The sequence below is a fragment of the Ailuropoda melanoleuca genome, unplaced genomic scaffold, assembly GCF_002007445.2.
Source record: "Ailuropoda melanoleuca isolate Jingjing unplaced genomic scaffold, ASM200744v2 unplaced-scaffold8686, whole genome shotgun sequence".
Lineage (NCBI taxonomy): Eukaryota > Metazoa > Chordata > Mammalia > Carnivora > Ursidae > Ailuropoda > Ailuropoda melanoleuca.
The window spans coordinates 67,792-78,757 of record NW_023254087.1 but is presented as its reverse complement, the minus strand read 5'-3'; the positions used below and the strand labels follow the sequence as shown (position 1 = coordinate 78,757).

The window sequence follows — 10,966 nt, the reverse complement described above, 5'->3', positions numbered from 1 at the left end:
AACAATAGATTCAGGAAAACAGGCAAAAAGGCTTGGAGGTCACGAGTTTTGTTCAGAAATCAAAGTATTAGATACACAGCACTATTCAGAAGAAGGAGGAAGAGGAAAAGGAGATGGGAGGGGTGAAAAAAGAAGAATAAAAGAAATAAGGAAGGAAGAAAGTATAAAAGAAGGAAGGGAAGGAGTGAGGAAGGAAAAAAGGGAGGGAGAGAGAAAGAGAGAGAAAGAAGTAAAGAAAGAAACCTGGACACTGAGAAATATTTAGGTCTTGTCTGGAAACTTCCTAGGAAGGTTGTTTTATTATAATTTATTATAATAAGGAATAAGTGAAATCATTGGTACACCTCCTTAGGATAAAAGAGAGGGGAGGGATGCCTGGGTGGCTCAGTTGGTTAATGTCTGCCTTGGGCTCAGTTCATGATCCCAGGGTTCTGGGATCGAGTCCTGTATCAGGCTCCTTGCTGAGCAGGGAGCCTGTGTCTGTGCTCCCTCTTTCTCTCTCTCTCTTTCCCTCTGACAAATAAATAATAGATAATAAAATCTTTAAAAAGAGAGAGAGGGGTGATAATACAATATAGCTGATAGAGAAATTACGCTAAAGCAATTTGCTGCAAAATATATCAACTTCCATGCAACTGAGTATTTTAAATTAGGCAGAGGGAAAGAGGCAAAAATCAAATACGAGTCACCAGCACCACAGAGTTACACAACTATATTACTACTCACTTGAACTAAATCATTTGACTAAGGGTCATTTGGCTCTTTTACGTATTGGCCTAATGAACTCATGGTTCATAAACACAAACTCATGACAGAAACAGCAAATCACTGTGGAGATGCACTCTATGCCTGCAAACTGTGTTTACAAATTTCTACAATGACTTTCTTATCTTTTGTGCCTTTCTGACTGAAAATAAATTTGGTAATGTGAATGTTGCTTGAATTAATAAATTAAATGTATTTTTCCGAAATGTTCATTTTTTTCTCTTTCTATAGGAATCAAATACTTTCTATATGTCTATAGCTGTGATAGATTTATCACAGGTTAAATTACCACTTTTTCCAGATTTTCTACATTTTAATGACTTTCTGAAAGCCCCTACATAGAGTAGATGGATAGAATGAATAGCTCAACACCTGAGTTTGTATTGTTAGGACTCACCAACACTCAGGAACTTGAGATTTTCTTTTTTTTCATATTTTTGCGGGCCTATGCAGCGATTTTGGCAGGAAACCTTCTCATCGTGGTCGCCGTAACCTTTGACTCACTTCTGTAATCCTCGCCAATGTACTTCCTCCTTGGAAATCTCTCCTTCCTCGATATGTCGATTTCCACAATCACAACCCCTAAGATGGTCACAGATTTCCTCAAGGAGAATAAAACTATTTCTTTGTGGGGCTGTATGGCTCAGATGTTCTTCCTCCACCTTTTAGGTGGCAGTGAGATGACTCTTCTCATAGTCATGGCTGTTGATCGGTACATTGCAATATGCAAACCTCTTCATTACACACCCATCATGAATGGCCGGGTCCTCATGGGCTCTGTGCTGCTATCATGGGCTGTCGGTTTTGTGCATACCATGAGCCAGATGGTTTTTACTATCACCTTACCTTTTTGTGGCCCCAATATAGTGGACAATATTTTTTGTGACCTTCCTCTAGTTCTAAAACTTGCCTGCACTGAGACCTATGTTCTGGAGTTACTGGTAATTGCTGACAGTGGTCTGCTGTCTTTCATCTGCTTCATACTCCTGCTCACTTCCTACACTGTCATTCTGGTAAGTGTCCAATGTCGATCCTCTGGTGGACTCTCCAAGGCTCTGTCCACACTGTCTGCTCACATTACTGTGGTCACCCTGTTCTTTGGACCGTGCATCTTCATTTATGCTTGGCCATTCAGTGGCTTTTCAGTGGATAAGTTTCTTTCTGTGTTTTATTCGGTTATCACACCCTTACTGAACCCCATTATTTACACTCTGAGGAACCAGGAAATGAAAGCAGCCATGAATAGACTGAGGACCCAACACATCAGATCCAGACAGACCTTCTAGGCAACAATCATAATGATGAAGCTTTTTAGTGTAAAATCCATGTATGATACATCTCAGAATAAGTTCATATTAATTCATTTTGTTTGTAGATTTTTTAAAATTTTCATAATACATATTAAAATTGTCAAATGTTCCATCATTACACTTCTATAACATGTTCGGTTTTATTGGAGAATAATTATTTTAATTAAAATTCAATTCAGTCAGGGTTAATACTTTTTAATGTAATAAAGAAGTAAATAGAAAAAAACTGACTCTAACTATAGTTGGCAACCAAGAAATGCCCAAGACTAAATTTCAGTAAATAAAGAGGAATCAAAAAGGAATTTATTTATCTATTTTTAATTCAGAATTAGGGAACTTTCAACTAAAATCTCTAGTTGACTAAATGTGCATTTAATTATATGAACTCTTGTAAATTCCTAAACACACACACATAAACTCACAGTTTTGTGGATCCTAATATGTGTAAGAATTATCTTTTAACAAGGCAAACAGGCCAGTTTCTGTGTGTAGATAGATCTAAGTATCGTTTACTCACAAAAAACACTTATTTCTTTCTTTAAAAAATAGAAATTCCACCTGACATATATGCTACACTCAGCTCATTCTACCTTACTCTTTCCTTCATGTTCGTATACATATTTGTTCTCATGTATCTCTCAAGAATCAAGTGAGAGCATTACTATAATGTTAATTTCCATGGACAAGGGAAAATGAAGAGGCACCTATATATTCCTGGCAATCACATCACAAGAAAACAGGAAGTATTCAAGCTGCCTACCTTGTATAAAGTGTATTCAATTAAAATATTTCATCTGTGGTTCATGGGTATTAGAATAAAAAGACATTGTATGGCCTCTTTGATGTGCCCTCTTCTCTCCCACACACTCAGGAACATTTTTGCAGGCTTTTATCCAGTACTTTTTCATCATTGCCTCTTGTATGTGTAATACACTAATTACAGACTAAAGGGTGTTTTAAAGATGTATTCTTAGTCATATGTGCATGACATATTTTAGACTCAAATTTTATTTTAAAAAACACATTGAAGAGGATAGGAACTGGGTCCCTAAGGATCATTGGGCATATATATATATTTGTATCTATTTCTTATGAATTAATTCAATCATAAAATTAAGTATAGACATTGATATAACATGTAGCTTTACCAAATTTCTAATATTTTGCCACATTTATTTCAGATTCTTTTACTACAAAAATGTATTATAAGATATAATAAAGACTCCTAAACAACCAGCTACATCTAGTTATTTTATTGTAGCAAAGATCACTGTCAACTCCATTATTATTCCTTTGTATGTTTTTAAGAATTATTTCCCTCATTTTTCATATATTGTGTATAAAAACATTTTGCACATTTTTAACTTGATATAAATGGAATCTATATAAATGTTATTATTCCAAAATTTATTTTTTTACTCAGTTTAATGTTTTAATGACTTACCTAAATAAATATATGCTTCTCTGGCATTTTTTATTGTGGTTAAAACCATATAACATTTTAAACATTTTTAAGTATACAGTAGTGTTAACTATGTGCACCTTGTTGTGCAACAGATTTCTAGAATTTTTCATCTTGCAAAACTAAAATTCTATCCTCCTTTACAAAAAACTCCCCTTTCCACCTCTTATTAGCTCCTGGCAATCACCATTCCACCTTCTGTTTCTAAGGCTTTGACTACTTGAGATTTATATAACTGAATTATGCAGTATTTGTCACTTTGTGACTGGCTTATTTCACTTAGCATAATGTCTTCAAATTTTAACCATATTGTAGCCTGTGACAGGATTTTTTCTTTTTTAAGGCTGAATATTAGTCCATGTTAGGTATATACCACATTTTCTTTATTCATTCATCCACTGATGGAGGTTGCTTCCTCCTCTTAGCTATTGTGAATAATGCTGCAATGAACATAGGTGTGTAAACATGTCTTCAAGATCCTGTTTTTAATTCTTTTAGAGATATACCCAGAAGTCAGATTGGTGTAGCATATGGGGATTCTGTTTTTAATTTTTTGAGGAACCTCCCTAGATTTCCAGAGCAGCTGCACCATTTACGTTCCTACTAATGGTGCAAAAGTTTCCAATTCTTCCACATCTCCACATCCCTGCCAGCACCCATTATTTTCTGGGTTCTTCCTAGTTTTTGTTTTTGTTTTGATAGTGGCCACCCTAACACGTGTGGTTTTGATTTGCATTTCCCTGATAATGAGTGATGTTGGGCATTTTTTCATATACTTGTGGGTTATTTGTGTATTTTTCTTGGATAAATGTCTATTCAAGTCCTTTGCCCATTAAACTGTTGGTTTTTGTTGTTAAATTATAGAAGTTCTTTATAGATTCTGGATATTAACTCTTCTTATTATAATTTATTTGAATATAGTTGACACACAATGTTACATTAATTTCAGGTGTAAAATGCAGTGATTCAACAAGTCTATACATATATATGCTATGCTCACCACAAGTATAGTTGCCATCTGTCACCATATAGTCCTATCACAATATCATTGACTATATTCCTTATGCTATACCTTTCATCCTTGTGACTTACTTATTCCAAAACTGAAGGTCTGTATCTCTCACTCCCCTTTGCCCATTTTGCCCAACCTCCAATATCCTTCCCTCTGGCAAACATTGGTTTGTTCTCTGTATTTATAGGCCTGATTCTGCTTTTTGTTTGTTTATTCATTTATTTTTCAGTATTAACTGTCCATCAAATGTATGATTTGCAAATATTTCTTCCATTCTATAGTTTGCCTTTTCACTATATTTATTATATGAATTGAAAATATCTTCGCTCTTATAGATTATAAAACTTTGTGCTGTTTATAAATACACAAAATTTAAAATATTTACATTTAATTATCTTTTCCTTTAGGTTTGTGATTTTGTCTCTTATGTAATACACCTTTACAACTGATTGCCCAAAATATTCTGTTTTCTCTTTTTTTTTAATAATTTTAAGCTTTTTGCTTTTATCACATTTAGTTATTTAATCCAACTGGAAGTTAAATTTTGTATTGGTATCTGATAGGAATTTAAGTTACTTTTATATGGACATAAACAGGCATTCAAATACCATCTACTGAAAAGCTTTTCTCTAATGATTGAAATGTCACCTTTGCTATATATCAAGAATCCCCATTATATGCTTGGGTCTGTTTCTGGCCTCTGTCAATACTTTCACTAGTCATTTCCACTACACTGTCTTAAACAGAGTTGTTATTTGTCAGAGTGAATCTGCAATCTCAAATGCTCTACTTTAAGTATATCCCAGTTCTTGTCAATTAACTCTTCCAGATGATTGTAGGATAAGTTGTCAAATTCTACAAAAACAATTTTAGAATAGCAATTGAAATCAGAATTTATAAATTAATTTATAAATAAAATAATTCATCAATGCAGCATATCTTTTTATTTGGTTACATTTCATTTTATACTATTTAGTGATATTTTAGTAGGTGATATTTCTTTTGGCTAAAACCACCAGTATAATGCTGAAGGGAAGGCATTTTCCCCCCTGAATTTATAAGTGTTTGCTTCTAAAATAATATCATTTAAAATTAAGATATGTTTCTTTTATTAATTTCTAATCTTTTTAAAATTGTGATTGCTGAATTTATAAAAAGTTTATGCACACTTTGAGATAATTGTATCTTTTTTCATTTAATCTGTGATACTAGCAGATTAACTTAATATTGTCAACATTTCCTTGAATTTGTAGTTTAAACTCCAGTTTGTAATAATATGGTTTTTCTTTTGCCTTTCATCTTTCCAGGTTTAATTTACTAGTTGTTTTCCTTTTGGTTTGTTTTAGAGTTGTTCTTTGTACAATTTTCTCTCTTTTCCTATTGTCTAAAACAGTTTAAAATGCAGTAACGACAGCTTATTTTTAAAAGTTGAGTATAAGCCCCTCCACCTATCACCATCTTTTCGACACCGAAGCTTGCTCACTTTTCAGGGAAAGCCTTCCCTAATCCTCCAAACTGGACTAGGACCCTCTGTTGTATTATTCCAAAGCAGCCTGGCGTCAGACCATAATATTTTAATCAAATGCTTGCATCTATCTATATTTCCCATTAGGACATAAACAAATCACGAAGTCAAGACCCATGTCTATCTTACTCCCTGGAATATCCCTAGTGGGTGTCCGCCATAAAGCAGTTACTTACTAAACACTGCGTGACTGACTGACTGATTAGATTGCAGGCATCACTGACATACCTTGTCAGATACATAAGCTCTTTCTTCTTTTTAATTTTTTTTAAAGATTTTATTTATTTTATTTATTATTTTATTTATTTGACAGAGACAGCCACCGAGAGAGGGAACACAAGCAGGGGGAGTGGGAGAGGAAGAAGCAGGTTCCCAGCAGAGGAGCCTGATGTGGGGCTTGATCCCCAGAATGCTGGGATCACGCCCTGAGCCGAAGGCAGACGCTTAACGACTGCGCCACCCAAGCACCCCTTCTTTGTAATTTTTAAGAGAAAGTATTAGCTGAACATTTAAGAGACACTCTGCTTCATGACAGGCCTTAATTAATTGCTTCTTTGTATCATGCAGGCAAGAAAAGATTTAGAACACCAGACAACATTTATCAGTCATTTTTTCCCCTACTTTCCTGTGGTAACCGTTTTGTAGCATTGACATAAAAACAATGCTTCAGTTTATTGTACATTAGAGTGTGTTTATTTTCATCTCTTCTTCCTAAATTAATTCTTTACTGCAATTCTTTCATTCTAAATGTATTTATTTCCCTTTAAATATATCAATTTCTTTATGAAATGGGAACTGCTATTTTATGAACCTAGGTGCTTTAATTTACAAAAATGCCATTCTATTTTATTTTCCTCTGAATACAATTCATATAATTTTATACAAGAGAGCTCATTACTTCGAAGCACTGCTATTATTCAACAGTACAAATAAACTTACTTTACTTCCTATTCACCAAATGACGGACAGCTAAACTGCTTATGATTTCTTATTTCCATAAATGATTTATTAATATTTGTCCAACAGCCTTATGTAGGTATAAGAATTTCTCTAAGATAAACACCCAGAAGAGAAAAAAACTGGATAATAAAGCATTTACCCACATAATTTCACTAAATTTTATAGACTGCTTTCCAGAATTACTCTAATTCCAAGTACAGAGCAAGAGTCCCTATTGCTCACGTCCCCTCTACAAAGTTAGCATAATTTGCCCTTCTAAATTTTTGTTTCCACATAAAATAACATCTTGTTTCTTTAATTTGCCATTTTTTCTGATTACCAGTGAATTTGGCACCCCTCTCATACCTACTAGCTATTTAAACTTTTCTATGAACTACTCTTTTAAGACTTGGCCCACTTAAAATAAGTTTTCTGTGCTTTTCTTGGTGATTTGTGTGCTGTACTTCTGTTCTAGTAACATAGATGTCTGTTTAAATGCTAATTTAAATGACTTAAAATAAATAAAATTAAAATTAAATTGAAGACTCACTCAGATTCAGGTGTTTAATAGCTGTATGTATATAGTGGCTACCATATGGGACAAGATAGATATAAACCATTTTCATCATCATAGAAACTTCTACTGGGTAGCAGTGATCTAGATAGTAACCCTTGTCAATTTAATATATTACAAATATTTCTTTTGAATTTGTTATTTATTACTTTTGTCACTAGTTTTCCTGACTGAACAAAAATTTGTGTTCTGAAATTTATTAAAGGTTTCCCTTTTTATTCATTTTAAAATATCTGATTATAAAATGTTCAACAATATGCTACACAGATATTCCTCAATATTTTCTTCTATTATTACCATATCATATTTTTCACATTTTGTGGTTAAATATTTCTGGAGCCCACCTTTGCATATTTGAAAAGTAGGGACCCAACTTTATTCTTCTTCTCTTAGTTAACCACTAGCCTCAGCAGCAACTACAAATTAATCTGTCCTTTTTCCACAGTTCTACTTGCTTATAACATAAGTGTGTGTGTGTATAAATGTATATCATGTATATGTGTATATATAAAAATGTATATCACATATGTATATAATCACAAAATAAGTATCTCATATATGCATATACTTATATGTGTGCATGTATTTCAGAACTTATATGTATGCATATACACGTAGATGGTCTGAGTTTTCTACTCAGTTCCATTTATTTGTCTTTTGTTTTACCATTACTTTATTATTTTTCATGCTATCACTTCATATATGGTTTAATATCTAGTTGATGTGTTCACCTGTTTTGTAATTCTATTCAAAGTTCACTTAGCAAACCATGCACCTTTATTTATGTATGTTTCACTATCAGTTTTTTTTTTAAGCAGTCAAGTTTTTTAGTAGAATACATGTATTTAGGACACTGATGTCTTTGCCATGTTTTGTCATTTCCTTCATGAGTATGATATGTACTTCCATTTAATCAAACTGTAATTCATATCTTCTTCTTTTTTTTTTTTTTCTAGGCAAAGAACTTTATTAACCTTGTTTCAAACTTTATTCCAAGGCTTCTTCAACTTAATTAGCTGGAAAGAATGAATTGTGTATAAGCAAAAACTGAAAAGAGTGGCAGTGTCCAAAGGGCTTGGGCTTAAAAATATTAGAGATCTAGATTTTATCAGATCCATGAACGAAATTTTAAAAAGCCAGATTGTTTGGGCAGAGCTTCAGCCAGTAACTTCTTCAAGTTTTATCTTCTTCAGAAGTTGACTCAATTCAGTTTGCTTCATTCTTGGAAGCTTCATCAAAATTCTCCACAAGATCTGGAACTTCACCATCGTCATCCTCTCCAGTAGCAAGTGGTGCTTTTCCATCCACAGATTGTTTGGGCAGAGCTTCAGCCAGTCTCCTTAAACTAGTCAGACTGTCTGCACCAAGTGGGTTTAAGAAACTGGGTAGCATTTCCGTCAGCTGCTTTGTCTCAGCATGGCCTGAAATGGTGAAAGTGTTCACGGCGAGTGATGTCTGAGCTTTGGGGTTATTAAAATGGATCACAGTTCCTTGGTTTGTGAACATGTTCACTTCTTCAATACCAGAGATATTGTTTACCCCTAACTTCTTTAAGGAGAACTGAAGTTCTTTATCATCTGCTGTAGCCGTTCTATGAACCACCTTCTTTCGGCAAGCAGTTCCTTTCCCACCAATGCGCACTTGTGCTTGCAGTTTGGCAAGTTTCTCCTGGTTCATGATAGTTTCTTTCATCTTGTTGGAGCAGAAATGGGACCTTGGGGGGAATAGGGTTGGCGCTTAGGGGGTCTGGGGCGGACCAGGTGAGATTAGGTGCACACATGTGGGGACGCAAGATGGCAGCTAGAGGGATGCCAGAAGTGATGCCCAAATTGTAATTCATATCTTTTTTTTTTTTTGGTTGCAGCAAAAGCAGGTCTTTATTTTTTTATTTTAATAGTTTTTTATTATATTACGTTAGTCACCATGCAGTACATCCTGGTTTTTGATGTAAAGTTCATACCTAACACAGGTTTTTAAATTTTCTCCATAATACCATTATTTTTAACTTGCAAATATCACTTTGTCCCGTTTAGTTGTTGTAGGTAAACTTGTTTCTGCTATAATATTAATAATATTTAAGGGGCGCCTGGGTGGCACAGCGGTTAAGCGTCTGCCTTCGGCTCAGGGCGTGATCCCAGCGTTATGGGATCGAGCCCCACATCAGGCTCCTCTGCTGTGCGCCTGCTTCTTCCTCTCCCACTCCCCCTGCTTGTGTTCCCTCTCTCGCTGGCTGTCTCTATCTCTGTCAAATAAATAAATAAATTTAAAAAAAATTTAATATTGGCTTTATATGTAGATATAAAGATAATATAGGTATACAAAATAATAAATACATTTGTGTAAATATATGTATATACATAAGGTATATAGATATGTACATAATTAAATTATACATGTGTGTAGATATAATTACATATAATAAATATTCATATGTATATAATACACAGGAATATATGCATTATATATACACATATTATTTTAATTCTGAGCCTTGAGTAAGTTATAGACATAATGCTCTTCCACCTCAGTGTATTTCCTAAAACAATGTAATTTTTAAACTTGGAAATCAACATTAATATGATATGGATATCTAAGCTACCAAACTTATTCAAATGTTTGCCAGTTATGTGAATAATATCCTTTTAGAAAAGAAAGTCTCTAGTCCAGGAGCAATCCAGGATCACAAGTTGTATTTCATTACCATGACTCTTTTTTTTTTACATTTATTCTTCAACAATTCCTCAATCTTTCTTTAATTTTCATGCCACTCACTGCTTACAGGTAACCAATCTCATTGTTTAATGATTTGTTTCCTATGTTTCATTTTGCATAAATGTGCAGATATTTTCCTTTTTGCTTGCTTCCTGTAGACATTATGCTAGCCTTTCATTTAACACTGTATCCTGGAAATATCAGGTCATATGACTGCCATATACGGTCATAAAGATCTTCCCCATTCTTCATCACAGCTGTGTGTCTCAAATGTTCTAATAAATATATGAAAAAAGTAGAAAAGGAACACAATTCACATGTTCTCTGGCAGCTTATCATACACCCTAGCAAACCCTTATCCGCCTCGGACTGAACTATTCATGTCAGATCAGTGCTACCATATGCTTCGCCAGGATATTCTCAAAAATGTTATTCTAGTTTCTCAGATCATTCACTTTCTTTCCATATCTGTGTCACCACTGAGTTGGACCTCAGTTAAAGTGTCTATATCGCCTAAAGCTGGTTGCCAACATGTCAAGAATGTCATTTTGTTTTCATAATTATAACAACATTTTGAATGAATTAAATCCTCATTCTCTGCTGGTGAGGTTTGATTCTGTAATTGATTCAAAGTTCAAACACTGAAAAACTACTTTCCACCTCTCCC

General features: G+C 34.0%; 2 protein-coding genes across 2 annotated transcripts; one reads left to right on the top strand and one right to left on the bottom strand.

The window, feature by feature from the left end:
• The first annotated feature begins 1,112 nt into the window (after nucleotides 1-1,112).
• Nucleotides 1,113-2,051, top strand: LOC105234908 (olfactory receptor 4K13-like). The gene is given in 1 exon segment (XM_034653430.1): nucleotides 1,113-2,051. A coding segment is annotated over 1 exon segment (939 nt).
• A 6,703-nt stretch (nucleotides 2,052-8,754) lies between these two features.
• Nucleotides 8,755-9,279, bottom strand: LOC117800886 (transcription factor BTF3-like). The gene has a single exon (XM_034653429.1). The coding sequence runs from the start codon at nucleotides 9,277-9,279 to the stop codon at nucleotides 8,794-8,796; it is 486 nt and encodes a 161-aa protein (XP_034509320.1). The 3' UTR covers nucleotides 8,755-8,793.
• Nucleotides 9,280-10,966: the final 1,687 nt, after the last annotated feature.